Here is a 27,836-nt window from a genome sequence, read left to right on the forward strand (position 1 = left end):
ACACACATACAAAAGCTATTGTAGGCTTCCAGAGTGTAATTCTACAGGGCTTTGTAATTCTCCAAAGAGGAGAAACTGGGTTGGAAATGGAGAGAAAAGGAACCAAGCAAAGACTTCACCTTCTGATGCTTTCCCCTTTCATTCTCCCTGCCCACTCCCATTTGCAGCCAATCACCAGAAAGTGGGTGTGGTAAGAATTTAAGTCTTTTGCCAGGGTGGCATACATTTTTTACCTTGTTGCATTCCAAAGAGAATTAGAGCAGACAAGCCATGACAACCTCCGTCGAATTGAGCACAAAAGCAAAGATGCCCATCCTGGGACTAGGAACCTGGCAGGTAATTGATGAGATCCATCTGCTACTGCATTGTACATGGGCTTATATTAAAACTAGTTTGTAACTTGTATGACTATGTAATTGCTAAGAGTCATCAAGACTGTTGCAGCTGTCTCTCCTGGAGAGCCAAAATCCTCAGAGCTTACAGTCTCTTGAAATTCTGCAGGTGTGACTGTTCAGTTACAGCTCTTTAACCACTTGTCAAACCTTTTGTAAATGAATGTGAGGTGTTGATATGGACATTTGCCTTTTGATGTAAAAGCTGATGCCCCTGAAAACTCATGTGTTATTTTCTTTTTTATACTCAATGCTCATCCATTGGAATTAATTTAATTATCAACTACTGTGATGAAGAAAAAGTGGATTTACAAATGGAACTTTATACTAACTACATGGATGTTGATTTATTTATAATGCACCAGAGTTATGCAGGGTACTTTCCAAACAAATAGATACTACAGTTTCTGATCTGAAGGTCTCACATTGCTGATTTGGGGTGCGAGAGAAGGCTTTTAAAGGTTAATTGAATTTGAAGTTAAACTAAATTTCCAAAAAGTAGGCAAAATGGGCAAGGTCTCCCCAAAATCTGCAATGTTAGAAGACTAAAGGTGTTCAAACATGCTGTTTTATTAAGACTCTGTAAAGCATTCTTTCTATATTTCCTCTTCAGGCACTGCTAATGCTCAATGCATTTGTAAGTCAATAGGGTTGTACTTACATTTACACTTTTCAGTTGTCCTCCTCTTTGTGGGTCTAATCATGAAAGGTGCTAAGTGCCTCCAGTTCCCATTGACTCCAAAACTAATTGGTAGCACCCAGTACCTCAGGATGAGGCCCCTTAAGTCATGTTGACATAATCCAAGTTGACATGACAGTGATGCTTTGTGAAGTCTTTGAATGAACCTGATAGGTGGGTCGGGCTGATTGGAAAACATTTTTTGGACGTAAGAAGCCCTGGGAAGCTGCAAAAAAAACCCCTGTATTATGCAATGAAAAGTTCAGTGTTTGTTTCCAGAAGAATCACTAGGGTTTTTTCCTCAAGGTTATTCAGTATTAGTGTTCCCACAGCAACCACCACGTACCTCTTTGTGTATCTGCATTACGATAGGATCTTTCTTTACAGTCACACTGTACTCGAATTGAAATGCTATTCAGTGAATACAATGTAATATAATACAAGGGATTATTCTCTGAATAGTGTCTTATATTGCATAGTTGTGTAATCACAGAACAAATTGCCAATCCTGTCTCTCTCCCTGCCCCACCATCCAACACAATGGGAAGGATCACGTGTTTTGGTTCTTTACAGAGAGCTTTGTCTTTCCCCACAGAGTTTTCACGCTACATTTAGGTAGCACAGCAGCTTGATACTGTAGTATATAGTGACTGACTGGGACAGGGGGCACTCACTGCCTGACTGCCTCCTGTCATCTGGGTGTGGTGCTTCAGTCTTTTTTCTCCCCCTGCTCCAGGCACTCTCTAGATTGCCTACCTTGCTAGGCAGCTCTTCAATGGCTCAGCCCTCTGGCCAAGCCACATAGTCACATGGATGAACTCCTTCCAGAGTAGCAAGGAGTTCAACACTGTTGGCCCTCACCAGGGTCTTCAACCATCTCCAGGCCCTTTTTAATTAAGCCCTTTGCTGGGACTTCTAAAGGAACCTTGTCCCCTTCTCAGGGCTTGAGCCACTTTGCCACTGGCAGGACCTGGGCCCACCTACTACCCCAGGTTCCAACCCAGGGGACTCCATAAACAGCAGCTACATACCCCTACTTCCTTTAATTCCTTCAACTAGTTGCTGATGCATTCCCTGTGCTTCTCCCCACCTGGTCTCTTTACTTCTGTCCATTACCTTAGAGCTAGAGCTCACAGGTCCTCTCATTTCCACATTTAACAAATACAGCCCATCAAGCTCCCTTTGATCAGAGGTCCCTCTAGCCTCACCATGAACTGAGATGCTCAGCCCCCTGCAGCTCCTTTTATCTGAGCCTTCTGGGCTCTGATTGGCTGCTTCAAGGCAGCCTCTCTAGGCAATCCTGGAGGACTCATCTTTGCTGCTCCTTCCTGGGGCGGTGTGTAGTATAACCGTGGGGCTTCCAACAGCGGGCCACAAAGACTGATACATCCCCTCATGCTGACACTTCACGTACACCATAGCCAGCTAGCTTTCCCATGCTGCTGAAAGAGCTGCAGTTATTGAATCTTATGTAAGAAATTAGATAAATTCAGGCTGCAAGTGTCATACAAAAAGTAGACACTCACCAGAAGGGATAATAGGTACCTGCTTATTTTTTACCCCATGCAAGAAGACAAGTAGTGTTTTTTTGAGTCATAGAATTTAAGGCCACAGGGGACCACCAGACCATCTAGTCTGACTTCCTGTATGTCACAGGTCACCAACACCACCTAGCAACCTAATTAAGCAGCCTTTGACCAGCTAGGCTCAGAACTATGTGCTTAAAATAAAGTCATCAGTGATGATATTGTTAACTTTATAATGCATTAAAGGTAGGAATGTGTAGTTCTGCTTTTGCTGCAAGTTCTTATTTGTAATGCCTCTCCTCTTTCCACTTGTATAAAGTTGTCAAACAAATTTTCAGTGTCCTTTTCTAGCCAAGAACCTTAAGTGGCTTCATATTGATACTGAATCCTAAACTATGTGCCTTATCCAGAGATTGGCACTTTCTATAATGTTTTGCATTGTATCTACATATGTCTCCTGTCCAACCTCCTCAAGAGAAGGTTTGTTTATGTCCAGAAGTCAAGAGAATTATTTCTTTCCACGTTTCCCAATACCCTTCCTTAAAATTGGTTTTTCCTCTTTTTCTTTTTTGGCAAATTATAACTTAATTATAACTCAATATTGATTGCTATGGTCAGTTTAGCAGAGCTCTTCAAAGGTTATCCTGTCAATTTTTCACTCCCAGAATGACTGTGGCTGCCAAGGAAATGTTAAGCAGGTGAATGAAGGTTTCCAACAGGGATGTGGAGAATCCCCTGCAGGGCAATTCTCTAATGATACAGTATCATGGCCAGTAGCTTTCAGACAGGGAACACTGGAGAAGTCTTGTATCATGTTAGGCAGTTCTTCCTTCCTCCATGCTCTCAATCTGAGGTTTTCAGGAACACATACTTATGTTGTGGGGAATAGGCTGAAGAATTCTTGCAAAGTTTCCATGTACAGATCTTGGAATCTGTTATTGTATTTTCAGAGCAAATGTTGAGCAATATGATTAGCATAGCTTACTTTGACTCCCTTTCCTTGAGATTTGCCCCTTTCTTGTTCATCCTCTTGATCTATATGATTGGCCATTGGGCAGATTTTACCCTAAATAAATGCATATGACATGATACAGTCTTGTATATATCTTGTGCTACCTGTCTATGGTATTTCTTGGGTGCCTCTTACCATAGTCTGTGAGTGCCAATCACAGGTTGTTTAAGACTTAAGGTTGTCACTGGTTGTTTTGTTCCATAAACCACAGTGAAAATGGGAATCAAACCAGGATCGTTCAAATACCACTGGATTAATACTACATGATTATGGGGAAGGCTGAACTGGAAATATTTTTCTGATATTTAAATTTGTAGCTTTCTCTTTTCATTTCAGTCCCCCATTGGGAAAGTGAAAGATGCAATCAAGTTTGCCATTGATGTTGGATACCGCCACTTTGACTGTGCCTATGTGTACCAGAATGAAAATAAAATAGGGGATGCAATCCAAGAGAAAATTGAAGAGGGTGTTGTGACCCGAGAGGACCTCTTTGTCGTGAGTAAGGTACAGTCTTAGCTACCTGAGTCTAAATATGGGATCAGATTGATGGCTTGCAGGAAAAGAGACACAGATCACAATAATGCAAAGGGCAGTTTTCACAGAGTAAAGCTAGTCATGAAATTAACTCTTTTATACTGTATCCAGTATCCATTTTGTTTTCTTTATTATGGTAGCCAAGTAAAGTGGATGGAGGAAAGGAAAAAGGAACTCTTAAAAATCCATGATTGATTAGAGTGCACCTGTCTGTGTACTCATCTTTTGCCAGCTGTGGAGTAGGAGCTCAGCCCCTGCTTTCAGTGACTCTGAGGAAGAAAGCATGGCTACAATATTTTTGCTCATTCCTGCTGCAGGATTGAATTTATTAACTCTTGTATGTTATGTTTTTTGCCTGGCAGCAACAATGGTAGTAGAAAGAAATAGGTTTCTACCTAATGGAAAACTTGTGGGTGGGTCTTCACCAATCCTGCATTTTTACATCAGTTTCTTTAATTGCTGTCTTAACTGGTGAAGTTTTACTGTATCTTAATCTGGCAGAATCCTAATTTAGTCAAGTGTACCACCATTAACAAAATGAACTACAAGAAAATACCCATCAACTTCACCTCCCCTGTAGATGAATGGTGTAATATTCCCAGACTTGCCTCTAGAAGGTCTTGCATGCCTCTGTCCTGCTAAGGATATTTCATACGATCATTCGCCTGTGAGGTCAACTGTCATGCTTAGTTTTCTCTCTGTAGCTGTGGTGCACATTTCATGAGAAATCCCTGGTGAAGGGAGCATGCCAGAACACCCTTGCTGCACTGAAACTGGATTACTTGGACCTCTACCTGATGCATTGGCCCATGGGATTCAAGGTACTGTGACTTTAACTTCTCTAAGCCTTTCTGTCAGAGTCCTAGGGAAGCAATCTCCTCTTCTTGAGCAGTGATGCCCTGGTTATCTTCTAAACAGGCCAGGAGGACTAGACTTTCTTCAGAGCATATTGGTGCCACTCCCAGCATGCTCTGGAAAGTAGTACTGTCCTTGACTGGTAAGGCAGTAGCTATCTTGCAAGGTCATTTTTAAGGTACGTCTATGCTGCAGCTGTGCCACTGTGGAACTGTAATGTAGACTTTTTGTCATTGTTTTCTTTCTTTTTTGCTCCTACAGCATTTCCAGCCCTTCTGGATTAGAGAGTAATCGATCCAAATCAAATTCAGATCTCTTGGCTCATAATATCTAGGCATTTGGCTGTCAGTCGCTCCTACAATATTCCTGTCTGATGATGTATGTGTGCTGAGTTCTTATCAATCTATATCTTTACTGGGAAGATAGCTAAGTCCTCAGCTCCCACTTAAAGGACTGTTCTGTCAACTTCAGTAGGGCTCCTACAAGCTGACAGAAGCACTGACAAGCTTCTGCCCTTCCTCTGCTTGGAGTCACAAGCTGTACTGATTGGCATCATGCTGGTCTGCTCATAAACTAATTTCTTTAATAAGTGTTATTCTTTTTTCCTTCTTTTTGCCCCCAGAAGCTCAAGCCAGGATACGTTCTATAAATCCATCTTCACTCACTTGTAGATTATTTTTTAACAAGAGATAATTCAGCATGGAGGATTATCTTTAAACTATGTTTTCCAATGACAGGCTGGAGAAGAACTGTTTCCTGCAGATGAGAATGACATGATCATTCCAAGTGACACAGATTTTCTGGACACGTGGGAGGTGGGTTCACTGATAAATTGAGATTCCCTTTGTTTCTGTGCTTACTTTCCAGTTTGAGATTCTGAGTAGGAAGTTCTATGCCTTTAATGGTGGCAGCTGCCCCCAGGGATCTCTAACATCACCAAATCAGGACTGTAGATTGTTCTAAATTCTTGCCCCATTGCCCCATTATTTTGTTGAGTTAAAATATTTTCATGTTTGCTGCAGACAAAAACACTGTGGATGGGGGTGGCAACAGGCACTGTGTGTGCTCAACAGTGCTAAGCCAAGCCTTTGGGAGAGAGGAGAATGATATAGTAGTCACCAGATTTAGAAGGAACACTTGAGAATCTTGTCCTCTTCTCCATTCTGTCAAATGAGGAATGAATCAAGCCTTATTGATGACTTACAGGAATAAAAAGGAAATTGCAGGCTGATCCTGATGATAACAAGCACAAAATGAAAATTTTTCTTAAAAGAGCATCTCTCTCTTAAGGGGAGGATGCAGTGGGCTATTTTTTGTGCATCCCCTCTCTCAGCTAGACTCTGGGACCTGCAAAACATGACATATTTGGCAGGTCCAACTACCTGGTTTATCATTTGTTTTTGTGAAAGAAAATAGGTAGGTTAACAATGAGACCATCTGTACTTTGTGTCGTGTATGTCTACGTGGGGAAATTGACTTGCATATTTTTTCTGGAATAACTTTGAAAGAAAAGTGACATTATTCCAGAATTATTACTTTGCATTGTGAGAAGACTCATTATTCTGGAATAAAAACACTTTTATTCTGGAATAGAACATTCACAGGGGGATTAATTTTGAAATAGCTATGCCAGTCAATTTTCCTGTATAGATAAGCTCTTAGTTACATAAAATATCCATTCTCTTGTATCCTTAGGCTATGGAAGAACTGGTGGATGCAGGATTGGTGAAATCCATTGGAATCTCCAACTTTAACTGTGAACAGATAGAGAGGCTCTTGAACAAACCCAATTTAAAATACAAACCAGTGAATAACCAGGTAACCTGTTCACAGATTCATTGGTATTGGCAGAACACCTATCTGAAAGGGCTGTAGCTTGATTATGTGATATGTGTATATGTATGTTTGGGAAGGGTATATTCAGTTAATGGACAGAATAGAGTTTTTCTATAGTGCATATAAATAGAGTTGGGCAAAACTTGAAATGTCCATCCTGTGGGAAATTCAGACATTTAACTTTTTTTTGCTCTAAGTTGAATTTTCAAAATTTCTCACAAAATGAAATTTCTGAAAAAATTTAGTTTCAGATGAATTGAGACATTTTGTTTCTATTTTGATTTTTTATGTATTTTTAATGTTGTTGTTATTTTATATTATAAATTGGGAATTGTTTTTTAAATTGGTATTCTAATAACTCAGTAGTATTCTAATTGGTAATTTGCTTGATAATTAGTATTCTAATTGGTTTAGTAACTGTACTCTGCTATTTTAACGGGTCATTTGTAATTGTTATTCTAATTGGTAACTGGTTTGGTAAGTGGTAGCATATAAAAATAAAAAATAAACAAAATATAGAAATAAACTATATAAAATAAATATCCAAAATAAAATAAATTTTGAAACAAAAAGTCATTCTGAAACAATTTTAGATCACAAGAAACTAAAAGTACAAACCAGTTCAGTTTTTTCAAGTCAGTTCTTTAACCACTCCTTGCAGGTAGAGTGTCTTTAGATTTATATTTTAAGCATAAACAATGAGAGTCCTGTAGCATCTTAAAGAATAACAAATTTATGTGGGCATAAGCTTTCTTGGGCTGCAACCCACTTCGTCAGATGCATGAAGTGGAAATCACAGATAAGAGGTATATATATACATCCAAGGGTAAGAAACATAACAATGGGAAGGGCAAGTGCTAACAAAGTCAGTTCAGTTAGGCCTATTCACAACCCTTGTTAGAAGGTGAGAATGTGTGAACAGTGACAATTACTTCTTGTAATGAGAGAACCATTCCAAGTCCCTATTACAGACCCAGTCTGATTTTGTCAAGTTTGCATATGAGTTCCAGCTCTGCAGTTTCTTGCTGAAGTCTGTTTTTGAAGTTTTTTTGTTGAAGAATGGCAACTTTCAAGTCAGTTACAGGGTGTCCTGGGAGATTGAAGTGCTCTCCTACTGGCTTATGGATGTTACCATTTTTTATGTCTGAATTGTGTCCATTTATTCTTTTGTGTAGTGACAGTCTGGTTTGGCCAATGTACATGGCAGAGGGGCATTGCTGGCACATGATGGCATATATTACAATAGTAGATGTGCAGGTGAATGAGCTCCTGATGGTGTGGCTGATGTGGTTAGGACCTGAGATGGTGTCACTAGAGTTGATGTGCGGGCAGAGCTGGCAAGGGGGTTTGTTGCAGGGATAGGTTCCTGGGTTAGTGTTCTTGTTGTATGGTGTACAGTTGCTGGTGAGTATTTGCTTCAGGTTGGGGGGCTGCCTGTAAGCAAGGATAGGCCTGCCTCCCACATCTTGAGCGAGTGAGGGATCATCTTCTAGGATAGGTTGTAGATCCTTAATGACGTGTTGGAGAGATTTTAGCTGAGGGCTGTAGGTGATGGTCAGTGGTGTTGTGTAGTTTTCTTTGTTGGGTCTGTCCTGTAGTAGGTGACTTCTGGGTACCCGTCTGGCTCTGTCAATTTGTTTCTTCAGCTCCCTAGGTGGGTACTGTAGTTTTAAGAATGTTTTATGGAGATCCATTAGGTGTTTGTCTCTGTCTGATATGTCGGAGCAAATCGAGTTGTATCTTAGGGCTTGGCTGTAGACAATGGATCATGTAATGTGTCCAGGGTTGGAAGCTGGGGGCAGGAAGGTATGTATTGTGGTCAGATTTTGGTATAGGGTGGTATTAATGTGGCCATCCCTTATTTGTATTGTAGTGTCCAGGAAGTGGATTTCTTGTGTGGACTGGTCTAGGCTGAGGTTGATGGTGGGATGGAAATTATTGAAATTCAGGTGGAATTCTTCGAGGGACTCTTTCCCATGGGTCCAGATGATGAAAATGTCATCAGTGTAGCCTAGGTAAAGAAGAGGTGCTTGGGGATGAGTTTAGAGAAAGCGATGTTCTAGCTCAGCCATAAAAATGTTGGCATGCTGTGGGGCCATGCGGATGCCCATAGCTGTGCCACTGACTTGAAGGTATAGATTTTCTCCAATATTTTAAGTATATTGACTAGCTCCAAAAGAAGCTGACTTCTGGAGTTTAGTGGGATGTATTTTATGGAGAAGCTCGTGCTTTTATATATCTTTCAGTAAGTCACCACCGTGTCTGTATTCTGAAGAACAGTAGTACAGTCGCCTCTTGGTAAACTTAGTGTTCATACTTGTAGATTGAGAGCCACCCATACCTTCCTCAGGAAGAGCTGGTTAACTATTGCCAGTCCCAAGGGATCTCCGTCACTGCATACAGTCCCCTTGGAGCTCCCAACTGGCCTTGGTAAGAATATTTTCTATATATTTTTTTTTCTTTTTAGGACTGATTTCAGTAAACTAATATTCATATATTACAGTATATGGATGAAATAAAAGAATGAAAACATTGATATATTATTAAAGATTACAAAATGTCAAAATTCCTCTTAAATCTGCACAAATACATAGAAACCATCAATCTCTTATTTAATTAATGGATTAATGTGTGATATTCAGACAGCCTTATTGGATTTATGTATTCCAATAGAAAAACGAGCAGTCAATTTGTGAACTGGTGAAGAAAATTCTTAGTTGAATTCTGATCAATTTATTTAACATTCTTTAACAACTTAATGAAAGATTACAAAACCATTATAAAAAACAACATGATGTAATGAAAACAGCATCCATTGTAACAAAGATATTGTGGGTTTAAGGTAGATTGTCTCAAGTTCTAATCTTCAAAACCCTCTTTGGTCTGGGACTAGACTACCTCAGAGACATCCATTCTACATCCATTACCTACAAAGGAAACTGCTCATGAACAATGAAACTCTTGGGAGCCAGAAGGAAGGTATTCTTGGTGCTAAAATCTAGACTGTAGAACCCCCTATTGGAGTATATTGGAACACGCTATATTTAAGCTCTGTGCAAACCTCAGCTTTTCACAGATACCCACTCATGATAAAATAGTGTGAAGAATGATGCTTAGGAGGAAAGGAGCAGCATGAAAAGGTGGAAAGTAAACTAAATCACCAATTATCTTTTTCCATCAAAGGGCCTGCTTTTTATTATTATAGGCCCAATTCTGAGGACGTTTTCCTCTTGGATGATCCCAAGATTAAGGAAATTGCAGCCAAATACAGCAAAACCTCAGCTCAGGTACAGACTCATTGTACAACATTTTTTCCTTTCTAAAACATCAACCTCTTGTGCTTGCTAACATCTTTCACAAAGGCATTGCACCCAATTTTGCCCCGTTATCTGGTTCCTTTTAGTGTGATGCTTTTAATATATTGTTTTTAATCTGATTGCATTACAGAAGGGATAGGAAAAGATTACTGACTACTAAACTGTTTGAAATAGAGAGCCTTATCTGGAAAGGGGTAGCTACATCTTTTATATACATCATTAGTCCATGTCAAATTTTCAGTCAGTGGCATTCACTAGTTGCCATCTTGGTCTCATGAATACTAGTGATTAAATGAGTATGTGAAAAAATTAGGGTTGCTCTATGACACTGCTTTCTCCTGTGGTAACTCTTTGATCTAGGGGATTTATTCATTATGGAATGTGAAGGTAGGCATGACATTGTTTTCTGAATTTGCAACATTCCTGATTTGTTGCTGTAGATTCTGATCCGGCTCCACATCCAAAGAAATGTGAGTGTAATTCCTAAGTCTGTCACTCCACATCGTATTGAGGAGAATTTTAAGGTAATATTTCAAATAAGATACTTATTGGTCCTGTTGCAAGTTTATACAGGAAACCTGCTTTACCTTACCAATATCCTTGTTTTTCCTTATACTTAGAACAGGATATAACTGTGGTCTCTGAGATACAACTATATGATAAGTCATGGTAAATGCTGAAGTTTGTTTTTTTTTAAATGGTCACTATTGATCTTACTTCATCAAAACAACCAGCCAAGAAAAATGTGAAACCAAATCATCCTTCTGGAAGAGGTGACCTAACAGTTTCTGATTTAAAATTCTATTAGTGAGTTGCCTGATCACATATATTTCTTTCTTTCAAAATATGGTCTCTCTCACTCTCCATCATCATGTCAGTCCAATGCTAGACCTGAACCAAAACACCTGAATCCCTTTGTTTAATGTACGTGATTGCCCCATACTCAGTTGATTCTTCCAGGCTCCTATAACTGTATAACAACTAACAATTTGGAGACAACTAAAACAGAGTAAATAGAATTCTCATCGATACCGTCACCTCTTTGAGGTAACACTCTCAGATCTGAAGCTAAGTCAGTCACTTATCTACAACAATTCTTAAGTACTTACAAAGGCTACATGTGGTCACCACCAATGAAGGGCCCAATACTGCAGTACTTATACTAAAGTAAATATCCCATTGAATGCATGAGAGATGGCCTGAGTAATGGTTTGGAGGATCAGGACATGCATAAATATATTTCCTTCTTCTGACTTATTCCTCATTTGTCAGCATTTGAAAGGTTAACTGAACTATTTTTTCCCCAAAAAACTAAAAAAAGATCGATCTTGTCAGTCAATTGAGAATTAATGACATCCTAAATTATAATAAAAGAACCAGAGGGTTGAATCATGCCGTAATGCATTGTAGACTCTTTTTCATAATTCAAGGCCAAAATTTGGAACATGGTACCAATAATTAAATTAAATTAAATTAAGTGACCTGATTCTCACAGTTGCTGAATACTTGCTGAGAAATCATAGGTCCCTTTGACTAAATTAGGAGTTACAGCTGTGAAAATCAGGCCACTTAATTTATATGCCTGGCTTTAGGTACCCCATGTTTGAAATTTTGGTTCACATATTTTATTACCTGCTCAGAAATGTAAGCATTCATTGTGACATTTGCTCATGAAGTTGTGTTCTTTCTGTCACCTAAACAAATATAAAGCATTCCTTTTCATCTCTGCAGTATCCTTACGCAGAAGCCTCTTAAACTTACCTCTTGTATATCTAATTGAACCATCTTTGTGTGTTTGTCTCTCTCTCTCTCCTTTTAAGGTGTTTGACTTTGAATTAACTAAAGAGGAGATGGAAACCATTCTTAGCTTTAAGAAGAAATGTAGAATCTATACCCTAAGCATGTGAGTGTCTCTTTTAATCTAGCAGAATGCATGATAAGTCTGCATTTATTGTAGAACATTTATATCCTCATTTTTAAATGGTGAGTAGGAAACTGAACCATGGGCCTCTAACAAAATGTCAAATTCAAAGCCCCTTAAACCCCATGCTAGCATTCACTAGAATACTAGTCAGCTTGTACCCGTTTGTAGAATTGTGATTTTTTCAGGATATATCATGTTAAAATAGATTTCAATACGGAGGTGTCAAGCTACTATGAGCCAAACGTGTTAGCGAATTAAAATAGACTTACAGCTCCAAAATAGTCTTCATTTATTTCTCAATTTTTTTGCTACTCATCTGACTAAAAGATGTTCAGTATAGAATTACAATTTAGAATTTAATATGGTATTAAATTAGCTTAGTCTTGTAAGTTAGCAAGTATAGAAAAGAGAGGTCTGTGTATTACCTATACAGAGATTATTAATGTAGCATTTACATTGTAGAGTGGTTGGACCCTGACATTTAAGATCTAGCCACAGTTCTGCTATTGATTCTCTTTTCTCAATTTACCAATCAATGAAGTGATTACTATAGACCTACTGTACCTCACAGATGTGTGGCTTAATATTGCAAAGAAATTTGGTAGCCACAGATGAGGTGTGCTAAATAAGTGAAAAGTATATTTCTTCTGACATCAAGATAATAATGTAAAATCTGAAACATTATAAATCTACAGGGGAAAACTACCTTTTGAATGTGTGGAAGAACCCAACCTCTGTTGCCCAGCGGATGGTCCAAATAAGCCAGACAGCAGTTTAGCAAAGTCAAGAGTTTATTCTTTACGTAAAGAAGGTGGTCCCTATATGCTAGGGGTGACCTTAAACATACATTTCTAAAAGCTTTTATAGCCTTACACAAACAAATCAATTTACATCACAGTTTCCATGGCAATACATACTAAAAACTACTTATCTAGGAATATTTAGGCCTAGTACTTTTCAACTGCCCCTATCTAAGTTGTAAAGTCTTCCTCTGCAATCTGTACCTGCCGGCGCCCAGGCCCATAACTATCTTGTTATTGTTAAACATTCTGAGACTAAACATCTGCAAGAAAGGCACATTCTATCTCAGGCTTTGGCAGTCATTCCTACAGACCAGTTCTCATAAGAAATAGAGACTCCATCTTCTTTTCCCTCCATAAATGACAGGAGTTCAAGCCAGTCTATTTAAATTGCAGAATACCCAAATCCTCTATTGATTACAAAAAGCAGGGACTTAACCTGAGTTATCCTGTACAAGTTAGGACACTGAGGGAGCCTGGATATACACTTTAAATGTCCACTGTAATTAGATGTTATACACTATTCAAACTCTTCTCTTTAACCTTAAGACTACACCTACGCTGACCCTTGTAGTGTTTATGTAAGGGCTTTAGAATAACTCTCTCTCTCTCTCTCTCTAGGTGCACATATCCTTTCACAGAAGATTAAAACTGGCATTGCCTTGACATTCTCCAGGACTTAATGATTGTATTCTGCTGATCCTTTAGTCTGGTTTAGATGAACTGATGAGCATGTTCACATGCACCACACAACGACACCATTTGATCACCAGCATAAATGTATTATGTACTGCCTGATGGTAAAAGAGATTCTATAGGAAGCTTGAAGAACAAACCCTGAACAGAGTGCAAGTTGCTGCCCTTACAGCTACTATTACTATTGTAGTCTTTATCTGTGTGATATTTTGTTTTTGCAATATAAATGCATGTTAGCACCATTAGTAAAATGTATTCTACAGGCTGTTAGCAATGAGACAAGTAAACACATTTTGTTTTTGCAATATAAATGCATGTTAGCACCATTAGTAAAATGTATTCCATAGGCTGTTAGCAATGAGACAAGTAAACACATTTGAATAGTCCTTGATTTACAGGCCTTGTGAACAAGTCTCTAGCAATTAGACTAAACCTTAATAATTTTTGTAGAAATATCAACAGAAAGCTCATGGTATTTCCACTCAGTTCTTACTATAGTAGCAGGCTTTAGCGCACTAGCATTAAACACATAGTCCAGCATTTAAACCTAATTTAATCCAAGAAGATATACTAACACGTAGATATGTAGGCCTAAACACCTTATTCTGTTTCTAGAGGCCTTCATGAGATAAGCAGATGTAACTTCTTTAAATGCAAATTCTTTGCTGCTATAACTCAATTTAATTCAAGAAAACAGAACATTTAAACTTTAAGCTCTCTGGACCAGCCTGTCTTACTGTGCATTTATATGGCATCTAAAAGAATAAATCTCCTCTCAGTTATGGTCTCTAGGTTGTAGCCTATAGGACTAGCCTGCTTGCTTGCATATACATATCTCTTTCCTTATAAATTCAAGTATGGTTGTTTGATTATAATAGAGTCATAGATTTATATTAAAATATTATAGCTGTAATGCAAAGTACCTTACAGACCATATCCTGCATGAAAGCTAAGGCAGTTAGCATACATATGTTCAGGACCTTTGGCTCAGATAAGTAATGATGAGTTAAAGGATAAGACATATATGGTTATAACATTTATCCTAGATAAGACAGGAGGCATCAAAATGGAGGGGAGAAGAGGGGCTGTCTCAGGTTATGCCCCAAGTAAACTTCACAGATACACCACAGAACCCACAAAAGGTCCAGAAATAACAAAGGTGAGATAAATGAACCATCTGGAAAGGATGTGGATATGTCATTAATACACATGAACCTGCCAGCCTATGAAATAAGTGTACCCTAATAATTTGGGGGTGAAGAATCCAAGTTTGGATTTAGGAGGACCCACATTGCTCAATGTATAAGAAGGGGCAAATCGTGTTACCTGTGGCGATTGTCAGCTCCTCCTTCTTGAAGCTTCTTTTAGTTAATGTTATTTTGTTCTTCGTTTATACTTAGTCTTAGCCTTATAGCTCTTAGCTCTCAAGCATTGCCTACTTCACCCCTCTACTCCAGAGCTGACGAACCAGACATCTCTCTCAACCAGGTCATCAGGAAAGGGTGTGAGTATATTAATCCAAAGCATACTGTAGATATCTATATCACAAGAGTCTCTAAAATAAGACTATTATCCATATGGTTATTCATTGTCTTTTAATCAGTCAGTTGTCTATCATTTTATGTTATCTTAATAAAAGCTTATAAAATTATACAAATTTGGCTATCACTATGAATGTTCCTGTCGTGCACCCCAGGGTCCCTATAAAACTCTTCTGGAGCCTGATTCCAGGATAAGAACCTCTATCTTCTGATCAGATCAATTGGCAAACCTATAACCTCATTCAAATTACTAAAACACCCAAAATAAGGCCACAAGGTGCTGCTAGACTACTACTGAGCTACCAGAAGCTTTGTCTGAAGGCAGAATGAGTAGTATTTTAAGATATACACCTTTCCATACAATAATGATGCAGATATACAAAATGGAGCATAAGTGCATCTATTGTTATGGACCATGAGGCTATTTAGTCTTAACCCAATAGCCACAGTTGAGCTAATTTACTGCATTTCCTAATGTTAGTGTTTTAAACTTCACATTGCAACCTTCTCCCACTTAGTGAGAGTGTGATGGAGAACAGGTGTTCTGAACAAACATTTGACTCAACCAGATACCAAGAGTTGATAAACAAGATGTGGGAGGGGGCGGAAGGAAGGAGCAGAGAATACATTAGGAAAGCTAAACAGGAAACTTCATCTCAAGTACTGACCTCTAAGAGGTGATTGAAGTATAAATGTTGCCTTGAGTCCCCATGCCCCATAGCAAGAGGGAAAAGTTGACTGTGATTACAGTACAACACTAGGAACCAGGCTAATTGGTGCTACTAGGCTGTATGTCACCTTTATCAGCTAACTTTTGCATTTCAGTTTCTTTCTCTATTAAAAGATATTAACCTCTGTGAATGTATTTTGTAAGATACTTATGTGGGTGGTAGTCCAGAAATGCAAAGCTATCATTCAATTGTATTTTCTCCCTCAAACTAGTCTAAGCAGACAGCATTGTCCAGAAAGACAGAGCAAGCAATTTCAACCAGAAAAGTTATGTTGCAGTGATGCACAACTGCAACATAACCCCTGTAGATTCTAACTTCTGTATCCTTTCTCAGAAATGTAGTGCAACTAGAAAGCTATTAATCATGCCATCACAGCTGTAAATAAAAGCTTGTGTTAGTGCCCTGTTTACTATGCATAGTATGGTCTGTTTTCTAGGTGGCAGGCACTTGAGCACTAGTTGATGTTTCCTGAAGCAGGAGTATTTGAACTCCTGTTTCAAGCTCTCTATGCAGTCCTATTAGTCAGTGCTGAGTAGGCAGGAATAAGGGACCATTACTTCAAATAGTAAATAGATGCAGGACTGATTACACAACTAGAAGTTTGTGCCAAAGGCAGTATTCATGGTGGTTAGTAGTTTTGCACTTAATGCAAGCTAGAGCCACAGCTGCTTTGAACTTATTTTGGTCCCTGTTTGAGGCCAGACACTCTTCATGTAGTGTTAAGTCTACTTGGTGGACTGAAAGCCACCTATTTTTGCTGTTGAGAATAAAGGCATCCTCCCCTATTGGTTTGCTACTGAAGGCAAACAGTAGAAGGAAATAAGTTCTATTTCCCTGGTGGGGAAACTCAGAACCCTTGAGATGACCATCTTTATTGGTCCCCAACTAAATTAAAAGCATTCTGGGATGCTATGTGGAGATACTATCTTCCTTAAGACCTTAAAAGGATGTCAGCAAGGGAAGGATAGCTGGCTGTTGAAAAAGGTAGTGAGACCATACTATTAATGGGATTAGTTTGCCCAGGGTTGTCATGGATTCTCTAGAACTCAAAGTTTTTTTTAAAAAGATGTTCTAATTCACCTATAGAGTAGACTTTAAGCAGGCCATAGGACTTCCTTAAAGGGGTATCTGTGTTTGCAGGAGATTAGGCTATGACAGCAGTCCTTTCTACTGTTAAATATATTTAAGTTAAGAAATTTAAAAAAAAAAAAAAAGACAAGCTACAAGACAGGCTTGACTGCACAAAAAGTGTTTATTTTGCAAGAGAGTTCTCTAGTACAACAATCTGAGGAGAGGTGATAGGGAATTTGAATCAGTTAGTTACCAAACAAGTGTAAAAAGGTAGTCACCAGAAGACTCCAACCGTAACAAAGGCAAGTGATTTGACTAAAGAAATATATCCATGCATTACAAAGGCCATAATTCTGATGTAAACAATGCATTTTTCAGCAACCCATGTCTAACACATCTAGAGTTATAGCTATATTTAATACTATTTTCACTGTTTAAAAGGGAAGTTGAGGGAGTCTTCAGCAAGAGCATCTCCAAGTTGGAGGTCAACCTCACTGTGGCAAGAACAATTTTCACTAGAAGTAACCTAGTCCTCAGCTACTACTTAAGTGTGTGGTGAGTATTTGAGCTAAGCTGTTGGAGTTCCTGGAGTGTATAATGTATTTTGTATATTACACTCCTATTTCACCCTCATTTTAAAGAGATATTTCCAGTGACAGCATTGCTAATTAGTAAGTTCTCAATCATTGTTTTAATATTAGCTCAGCCACAGGTAGCATGCAGACCATGCAAGGTATGAGACTGAGTTGTCCCTCATGCTATCTATGGGAGGAAATGCCTCTCCTGTGTTGTAGTGAAGGAGCTGCAAGCAACTCCATTTCCTATAAGAAATAAACAATTCAGACTCATGTCAGAACATGGTGCACAAAAGTACAAGCTTCCAGACCCAATTGGACAACATTGATAGTTATGAACAAGAGGAAATTCTGTCCTTCACAGGTGAATGGCAAAAAGTTTGACATTTAGTCTTCCCCACCCTCATTGGATGGTTCCATGGCTTCTTCAGGTATTGTGCCAGACAGCATGAAAGGTCCCACAAGCCAGGAGAGAGGAGTGTTGTGCACGATGTACTCTAGCAGCTCATCCATGTACTCCTGGGCCTTGGTCACCCTTTCGTGGCTCTGGGTCAGAATACTGCTGGAGAGATCTTTGAAGGAATAGATAGTGGAGAAGGAGGCCTGGAGCTCTTTTGTGCTGTGGCGAACCTGCTGCACCTTATCCTGGATGTTGGATGGGAAGCCTTGGATACTTGACAGTAGGGTCAGGCAAGTCGTCTGCAGCTGCTGGGTAATGCTCTGAAACATTGTCAGGGCATGAGACTCTAGTTGCTGAAAAGAAACAAGTTATTAGTGAATTAGAATACACTCTTGAAATAAGCAGAAATGCCATAGACCAAAGCTGGATCCTGGTTAGATACCTCAGGTTGTATCAAGTCTTTGTCCTCACTCTCTCCTGCCTGCCTCTTGCTCCAGTCCAGCCACATTTGGTGGAGCTTCTCTTGGCCATCTTGAAGCGTCTGATCCACTCCTTGTTTCACATATTCAATCTGGAAGGGCAATGAGAAAAGGAGTCTAACAACATTTTTATAGTACCTGTTATACACTACAGGTGTTTAGAGCAGCTAAAAGATGCTAGGACTGCCTTCATGCCAGTGATGACTGGGCTATATTTCAGTGCTGACATATGCCAAATGTACTTCAGTGCTTCATAGCCCCAGGCTGGAACATCAGCTCAATGACTGAGGGGAAGTAATGCTCCCCACTGAGTCACTCAACACCTGCTTTCTTCAGGAGATCTCCCAGTCAGAGATTGAGTTGGCCAAGTGTTGCTTAGCTTGTGACTTGTGAAGTATGATGGAACCAAGGCATTATGGCAGTAGGAATTTGCTGCTTGTCTAGACTTCAGAGACTAGCTTAGGAAGCAGCCAGTTCCAGCATAACATGGGTAGTAAAGGAGAAGAGGCACCTCAGAGAAAGCACTTTTTGTCTCTCTGCTAAGCCCCATCAGCTCCAGAATAGAATGTGGCAGAGAAAGTTCCTACCAGATGAATGGTTTCATGAAGCTGGGAGAGTGCCTCTTGGATACTCTGCCTGGTATTTCTCATCTTGTTTAGAGAATGCTGGTAGGCACGATGGCGGAGCTTGCTTGACAGGGAGCCTAAACGCACTAAGTAACTTTGCTGCATTTGTTGCTGGGGAGGAGCCACTCCATCCTCCTTTATAGATGTTGCAAGTTCAGCTGAAGGAAATAAAATGTTCTTTGATCAAATTCTATCAATCAGGATGGCAAAAGGGAGAAAGGCATAAACTATAGCTACTTCCAATATCTTGTTGGATTCATTACTTTCAGGAAGTTGCTAGATGTGTCATGTTGTAGTTACCATAACTATTCCAATTAGGAAATTGCCAGAATCCTTTTCAGACCACATTTGATAGTTGCACTAGGAAGAATTTGAAGTGTCCAGATCCCTTCAACTCATTTCCCTTCATCACCTGCACCTGATAAACCCAATTGCATCTCATTTGTGGGTAAGTAAGCCTCACAATAGAAGTGATTCTAGACATCTCCACCCACTTTCCAGTAACTGGTGAATGGTGCTGCACTGTCTGACTCCCTTTAATGGTACAGGAAAAGATGATGTCTAAACAGCCCAGATGAGTGAAACCAAGACAAACTGAGCATATTTTGCTCCAGCTTCGTATGCCTTAAGGTGAAAAGGGCCTTCTTGAAAATAAGGCCCAAGACATCTAATGAAGGAAACCAGCATCTCACAATTCAGATGTGTTCTGACCTAGTTCCTCAGCTGTTATGGGGAGGTATTGATCTAACAGCTCTTCTGATTTCTCCAGCATTGCTTCTACACCACTCATCGCCATCTGGCCCATTCTGGATTCCATTACTGTGCTCACACTGTGGGTCATAACAGACTTGGTGGACACCACACTGCCCTGCACAGCTTCTCTGGTAATGTCTACTAAGCTGGAGAATCTGCTGGCAGCTTCCACTTGGGATGACATCAGCTCCTTGGTGTCTGAAGCAACCTACAGAGGTGACAGCAGGAGATATTTGGAGATTATTCTCCATGTATGGCTGATACAGACTACTTGAGATGTAGAGATCTGCCCCCATATCATGCCCTTTCCACAAGTTCTATGTAGCTTCCCCTCGAGAAGAATCAAAGTATGATAGTTCAGCAGTAGGTAATAGGCTTCAGCTACCCTCATACTTTTGCCTCATTCTAGCAGACAAGCAATACTGTGACTCAAACTTTCTTGAATCAGTCTGTTCAGGATAGAATGAGGCTTCCTCGAGAGCTCTGGACTGGTTTGGTTTGTTACCCCTAGTTGAGAACCACTGATGTAGGGTGTGTGTACCCCTAAGGGTACACAGAGGTCTTGAGGGGGTACCTCAACTCCTCTAGATATTTGCCCAGTTTTACAACAGGCTACATAAAAAGCCCTACCAAAGTCAGTACAAATGAAAAGTTCATACAGACAATGGCTTATTTATACTGCTCTATATACACTGAAAAGTACATACAATGCTTCTATTCCAGTTGATTATACTATACTGAAATTACTCATTTTTACCATATAGTGTGCTGTGATAGTGGTCTTAAGGGAGGTGAAACTTGGGGGTATGCAAGATGAAACTCCTGGAAGGGGTACAGTAGTCTGGAAAAGTTGAGCCACAGTCCTACATTGTTTGTTACCACCTTTTCTAAAGAAAGGTGAAAAGATTACCTTATCAGCTGTCATTTGAAGGATTGGCAGCTTCTCTTCCAGTGTGTCCAGCCCCTTAATAGCATATTCATTTGCTGTTGCAACTATAGAGAAAGGAAGTTTAGTCCCCTACAAATCAAACTAATTTGATCAATTAACAGTCACTACTGTCCACATTCATCATATGGATCTTCTCTAGCCAGCCTGCCAAGAGATTAGTATATTCTCCATTTAATGGAGAGAGACTTAGTTTAGTGTTTCCCCTTTGTGTTGTAACATGCTACGCCATGACCTGCACTTTTACTGTACTATACATTAATTCAGTAATGAAAAATTGAGGCCTAAACTTTAAAAAGAGTCAAGCAATCTTGGGCACCTTGGTCCAGGTGGACACACTAACTATTTTATTTAAGTCCTAGAAAGGCAAAGCTTAGATGACTGGAAGAAGGCTGTTGTGACAATAGTTAAGGAGGGTAAACAGGGTGACTGGGTAGTTATAGACTTGTCAGTGGCCTGTTGACTAGGTCAGTCCTGGATAAAAGTCAGCGGATAGGAGACTAAGAATGAAAAGGAATATAACTAACATCAGCTTGGGTTTGGTGACACTAGATCTTCTCAAACTGACTTTTTAAAAAAAGAGAATACAAGGTTGGTGGATTTAAGATTATATCAACACTATTAGGTTGGACTTCTGTAAGGCATTTGACTTGGTATCACAGGACATTAATAAGGTAGAATACAAAGTCAACATGAAAAATTAACTGGATTAATAGGTTGCTAACTGATGGTCTCAAAACAATTGTCAATAAGGAATCTTTTAAAGGTGTGTAATCTAAATCATGTCTAAGAACAAAGCATGAAGGCTATACTTATCAAATTGGAGACTATGCTGGGGAACAGAAATTAAAGAGCCCTAGGGTGGGGAGGAATAGTCATTTGATTGAGCTCATAGTGCAGTGCTATAGTAAAAAGTGAATGCCATCCTTGGATGTATTAAAGGGATATGGAGTAGGGAGGTTATTTACACTTGTATTTGGTTCTGATATGAGTGCTACTGAAATACTGTATCCTGTTCTGGCATCCACATTTCCCCAATTTTTTCAACATCTATTTTGAAGGTTCAGGGAAAGCCACAAGAACCATTAAGAGATTGGAATCATGTCTTGTAGCAAGGGGCTCAAGGAGCTCCATTCAGTGTATCAAGAAGAACATTAAGGAGTTAGGTACTTAGATTGTAACTACACATGGAGAACAGACGTTTAGAGGGTTTTTTCAGCCTACCAGATTGAATTTGGTTAGCTCTGACTGGAAATTGAAGCTAAGCAAATGCAGATTAGAAATAAAGATTAACATTTGACAACAAGGGTAGTTGCCACTAGGACAATTTACCTAATATTAGGATGGAGACTCCATCTGGGGGAATTTAAATTAAGATGAAATGTTTTTCCTAAAAAGCTATGTTTTAGTTCAGTCTTGCTATTGGCCTTAATGCAGGACTTCCTGAAATAATTCAGGTGGCCTTGTTATGCAGGTGGTCAGACTAGATGACCACAGCAGTCCTTTCAAACAAACACCCCACCCCTTCCCATGAACCTTGGGATTTAAAGGGACCTTACTTTCAGGTGTTCAAACACTTCTGAATAGAGAGGCCCCCTAAAATCTAAGCATGGGCACCTAGAAATAAGAAATCAGAAGTGACTCCTGAAAGGCCAGGCTTGGCCCTCAAAGAGGCCTGACTGATTATCTACAAAGTGATCATTGATTGGGTTAGTCGAGTGGTCAATATAGCACTGGAGACTGAAGACTCAGTCTTGTGGTCACTGAAGATATTTGGTAATGACTTCTCTGCTCATGGGAAATTGACCCAGTCTCAAGATGCATCATAATCTCACATGAAAAAAGGTAAGTGCTCTGCAAGGCAGGGATTATGTGCTGTAATTATACCAAGGAGTAAAGGAGTTGAAAATAAGGGAAAGATACAGGCCTTCAAGAAGAAACATGGGACTGTAAGCTTTGGCACTCCGTGGCTGCTCTTGGGATTGACACGTGTGTTCATTCATAAGACAACCTGCAAGCCCAGTTTACTCACTCTGCGGTTCCAATGAAGTCAGAATTGGCTGTGCCCTGCTGGCTGCAGCCTCACTAAAGGTTCTCACTCCTTTCTCTGCCACATCACACAAGGTCTTTATGTAGGGGTGGTGGTCTTTGGTGGAGGCGTAGGCAGTAGCAGCCATGTCATAGGCAGAGCTGACCAAGGGCAGACTAGCCACCCTCCTCAAGAGATTCTGCAGGCAAGAAAGGGACATTTGTGAAGAGTCACTAAGGAGTGGCTAGTGAAAGCATCTTACTGGCATCTTGCCAGAGGCAGGAGTCAGTTGGCACCTTGCAGGTATTTCATAGTGTGGGCGGAAGGCTCCATGACCAATTCAAAGGCTGCTCAGCAGTCTGAAGGGTTACAGCAGAGGTGTCAAACATCCAGCCCATGGGCCAATACGGCTCACTAACCATTTTGGTCCAGCCCCTAGCGGCAGCACATGCTGCTGCGACATCTCATGGCGTTGTACTCTGGTGGTGCCACAACGCCATGAGATCTCACGCCAGCACTGTGATGCCACAAGATCTGTGTACTCTGGCAGCAGCGCATGGAGCACTGTGTGCACGAGCCATAACTCCAAAAGGCACGAGAGGGACTGTGGTCTTGGGGCATCATGCAGTACTATAAAAAATTTAATTGTAAAATAGTTGTAGAAGTGTACTGCAGTTTTTAATATTGCTGATATCTAGCAAATAGACTACATAAAAATGGTTGTGCCTAGTATTTCAATTTATGGTATTTATGGCCCACTTGAAATATATTTAATTCAAATGTGGCCCACCATATCAAATGAGTTTGACACCCCTGGGTTAGGGCTAATTACTATGGGATGCTGGATCTTTGACCAGTTTAATACAAGTGTGGTCTTATCAAAGAGGATGGGAGTAAGAGAGCCCTTCTATCATGGCAACTGAAGAGCTATTAGTTACCTGAGTAAAGCTTCCAGAGATGTATAGGTTAGTTCCCAGAGTAGCTTCAGCTAGTTCAACTTTTAAGAAAGTTTCATTAGTGCTGAAGAATGCCAATCACACTGTCTCCTTCATCAAATGGGGGAATAGTCTCAGAATATTCAGTTCTGGAGTCACTAAACTCCAGACTATGATGATTGCTAGAACATAACGGCCATACTAAGTCAGACCAATGGTCCATCTAGCCCAATATCCTGTCTGACAGTGGCCAATGCCAGGTGCTTCAGAGGGAATGAACAGAACAGGCTATCAAGTGAGCCATCCACTGTTGTCCACTTGCAATCACAGGCTAGGGACACAGAGCATGGGATTGCATCTCTGACCATCTTAGCCAATAGCCAATAATGGACCAATCATGAAATTAGGTAACTAACTTATTTATACTTTCGGCCTTCAACATCCCATGGCAAGGAGTTCCTTTATGTTGTGTGCAATACTTCCTTTTACTCATTTTAAACCTGCTGCCTATTTCATTGGGTGATCCCTGGTTCTGGTGTCACATGAAGGGGTAAACAAACACTTCCCTATTCACTTTCTCCATGAAATTCATGATTTTATAGACCTGTAATATCACCCCCAAGCCTCTTTCCCAAGCTGAAAAGTCCCAATCTATTCTCCTATGGAAGCTGTTCATATCCTTAATTTTTGTTGCCCTTTTCTGTACCTTTTCCAATTCTCATTGCTCATCTCAAAGAGATTAGAGCAGCATGCTATATTCAATGTGTGGGTGTACCATGATTTTTATAGTGGCATTGATATTTTCTGTTTTATCTATCCATTTCCTAGCATGGTTAGCTTTTTCAGCTTTCACCAAACATTAAGCAGATGGAACATTCTCCAAAAACAATGACTAAGATCTTTGAGTGATAACTAATTTATATCTCACTTTGTACATGTGGTTGGAATGATGTTTGCTAATTTTCATTAATGATTGAATTTCAGCCCCCCTTTTGTTGCCAACTAACCCACTTTTGAGAGATCCTTCTGCAACTCTTCAGCCAGCTTTAGACTTCACCATCTTAAGTAATTTTGTATCATCTGCAACTTTGCCACTTCATTGTTTAACCCCTTTTTCCAGATAATTTTATGTATATATTGAACAGCACTGGTCCCAATCTAGATCCTTGAAGGAACCCAGCATTTGTGAAGACAGTTTCCCCATCTCTTAACAAGAGTTACTAATCCAGGAGAGAACCTTCCCTCTTATCCCATGATAACTTACTTTACTCAAGAGCCTTTGGTGAGGGACCCGGTCAAAGTCCAAGTACACTATATCCACTAGATCATCCCTGTCAACATACTGGTCGAGTCCCTACCCCAAAAGGGTTCCACTATATTGGTGAGGCATGATGTTCCTTTACACAGCCATGTTGACTTCCCCAACAAATCATGTTCATCTAGGTCTGATAAATCTGTTCTTTACTATAGCTTCAGTCAATTTGCCAGATACTAAAATTAGACTCACTAGCCTGTAATTGCCAGGAATGGCTCTGGAGCCTTTTTTAAAGTTGGTGTCACATTAGCTATTATCCAGTCATCTGGTATGAAAGTTCACTTAAGATTATGAAATGTCATGAAATTGTGGAACAAGTTACATATTTGAGTTCCTTTAGAATTTCAGTGAATACCATCTAGTCTTGGTGATGGATTACTGTTCAATTTATTCCTAAACCTACTCTATTGCCACTGCTGTCTGGGGGAGTTTCTCAGGATGTGTCAGTTGAAAAGAATGGCTCAGATGTGGGAAGCTCCCTCATATCCTCTGCAGTAAAGGCTGATGCAAAGAATTAGTTTAGCTTCTCTGCAATAGCTTCTTCCTTGAATACTGCTATCGTCCCCATTGATTGTTAAGCAGGCTTCCGGTTTCTAGTGCACTTACTCTCTGGCTAGCTGCTCTTCAATTTACCTACTAACCGTACTTTTACACTGGACTTGCCAGAGTTCAGGCTCCTTTCTATTTTCCCCATTAAGATTTAATTTCCAATTTTTAAATACATGTCCTCTTGCCTCTAACCACTTTTTAGTTTTAGCCATGGTGGCACTCTTTTGGTCCCATTTAGTTTTTTTTTTTTTTTTTTTTTGGGGGGGGGGGGGGAGGGGAGGGAAGGGGGATAAACATTTAAATTTGAACTTTTATTATGGTTTTTTTTTTTAAAAAGAGTTTCCATGCATCTTGCAGGCATGTCACTCTTGTGAGCATTCCTTTTAATTTCCATTTAGCTGGCTTCCTCATTTTTGTGTAGGTCCCCTTTCTAAAGTTAAATAGTATTATTGTGGGCTTATTTAGTGTTCTCTCATCACAAAATGAGATGTTTAGATAGAATGGTTGCATTACCAAGCAGTTCAGCTATATTCACATTTAGCCTAGATGCTGTGCTCCACTTAGTACTAAATTAAGAATTGCCTCTCCCTTGTGGGTTCCAGGACTAGCTGCTCCAAGTAGTAATCATTTATGGTATCTAGAAGCCATCTGCATCCCATCCTGAGGTGGCATATACCCAGTCAATATAGGGATTGAAGACAGGGGACTTCAATTATTTTTAAAGCCTCTCTAATCTCCCTGTGCAGTTCACAATCACCAGCTTGGTCAGTAATATGTTCCTACTGCTATACTCTTATTATAGAAGCATGGAATTTCTATCCCTAGACAGTCTATGGTACAGTTAGAGTAAAAATCTTAAATGACTCAAGGCTCTTTCACATATAGTGCAACTTTCCCCACCAGCCCAGCCTCCTGCCCTTCCTATACATTTTATACCCTGGATTATGTCCCATTGATCATCATCCCACCAAGTCTCTGTGATGCTATTATATCAATATAATCATTGAATACCAGGCATTCAAGTTCACGCATCTTAGTATTTAGATTTCTAGCATTGGTCTACAAGCACTTTTAAAAGTGGCCACATTTTAGCAGTCAGCCTGTGTGATGTGATTTGAATGGGATTCTGTCTGTTTCTCTTCAGATCCTATCTGTACTTAGGCAGCTTCCAGCCTCATTGCCTTACTAGGCTCTAGAGAATCCCCATTAATAGATCCTCTCCTAAGGTATGTCTCTATCCAAACAGTGTTCCTCTGTACCTCTTGCTCTTAAAAGAAGGGGTGGGGGAAAGCCCTCTCCTAAACTTTTAAATTTAGTAATCTTAGCTAGTGTTTGGGGAGAGTCAGTAGATCACCCTCTTAATACATATGCCTACCTGTTCCTGGGAAGTATTGTTTATTTGCTTCTCAGAAGACATAGCTAAGTCAGGTACAACTGAAAGGGAAAAGAACGGGAATTGTGATAGGTCAAGAGCACAAGTTGCAATCTTAGTCAAGTGAGTTTAACAGCATTCATAGCTTAAGAACAAAAGATCCAGTTTTACTAATTTGAATCAGTTGCCTTAGTTATTTCTCACATATGATGTAGGATTAGGCAGATCGGAGCACTCCCATTTAAGTGGAGTTCCCATTACTAAACATTAGTCTTTACCTTGTATCTCATACAAGAAAAAAAAAAAAAAGCTAGAAAGTTACCAACTAAAAACTCACAGTAAAGAAGCCCCACCTTGAGGTCTCCTTTCTTTCACCTACTATAAAGAGTAAAGACTAGAAAAAACAAACAAACCCTTCAAAACAACCCCCTCACTCAAATTTTAAGAACTGCAATTTTACACAACTTACTACACATTTGAAACTAATACAAACAAAAACAAGCAGAAAGTGCTTTATTTACCATACTCTCATCAATAATATTTACCTACCCTTGTCAGCCATATTTGACAGTCCAGAAAGTACTCTCTCCAAACCTGCCTCTACTCACCTTTTATGTACCTGGAGTGATGTCATTGGGGGTGGGAGAGTGGTCAGGAGCTCAAGATAGACAGTTCAGAAAACCCATGAGAAAGAGGTACACTCTGCAGTGACCAATGAGGATAGAATATATGTGGGACAACATGCGAGGTCCTGGGAAAGGGAATAATTTTGCACATATGATTGCAATTAACCCTCCTAAGAGCAGTTAGTTCCAGATCTATAGAGTTAGTTAGGCACTTAATGCTGATTGATTTCAATCAAAATTAGGAGTCTAAACACCTTTGCGGCTGTGGGCCTCACTGCTTGGTAAAAGTGTTTCTTATTAATGTAGAGAAGGCAATG

The 27,836-nt window shown here is 39.8% G+C and overlaps 2 protein-coding genes across 3 annotated transcripts; one reads left to right on the plus strand and one right to left on the minus strand.

The window, feature by feature from the left end:
• Positions 1-270: 270 nt before the first annotated feature.
• Positions 271-12,058, plus strand: LOC137160376 (aldo-keto reductase family 1 member B1-like). Its single transcript, XM_067558939.1, has 9 exons — positions 271-336; positions 3,946-4,113; positions 4,848-4,964; positions 5,736-5,813; positions 6,694-6,816; positions 9,158-9,264; positions 10,040-10,121; positions 10,592-10,675; positions 11,972-12,058. The coding sequence occupies exons 1-9, from the start codon at positions 271-273 to the stop codon at positions 12,056-12,058; spliced, it is 912 nt and encodes a 303-aa protein (XP_067415040.1).
• Positions 12,059-17,076: 5,018 nt separating this feature from the next.
• LOC137160573 (perilipin-3-like) lies at positions 17,077-27,522 on the minus strand. Of its 2 annotated transcripts, none has more exons than XM_067559116.1 (8): positions 27,502-27,522; positions 26,897-26,955; positions 22,726-22,921; positions 20,658-20,740; positions 19,706-19,955; positions 18,956-19,152; positions 18,332-18,460; positions 17,077-18,242 (listed from the first exon to the last, which is right to left on the minus strand). In XM_067559116.1, the coding sequence occupies exons 2-8, from the start codon at positions 26,936-26,938 to the stop codon at positions 17,877-17,879; spliced, it is 1,263 nt and encodes a 420-aa protein (XP_067415217.1). In that variant the 5' UTR covers positions 26,939-26,955; positions 27,502-27,522; the 3' UTR covers positions 17,077-17,876. The 2 variants fall into 2 exon arrangements, with proteins under 2 accessions (XP_067415217.1, XP_067415216.1); XM_067559115.1 differs by lacking the exon at positions 27,502-27,522 and adding an exon at positions 27,443-27,468.
• Positions 27,523-27,836: the final 314 nt, after the last annotated feature.

The sequence above is a fragment of the Emydura macquarii genome, unplaced genomic scaffold, assembly GCF_026122565.2.
Source record: "Emydura macquarii macquarii isolate MOO-44397 ecotype Brisbane River unplaced genomic scaffold, CSIRO-AGI_Emac_v2 contig_2205, whole genome shotgun sequence".
In the NCBI taxonomy this organism is placed as follows: domain Eukaryota; kingdom Metazoa; phylum Chordata; order Testudines; family Chelidae; genus Emydura; species Emydura macquarii.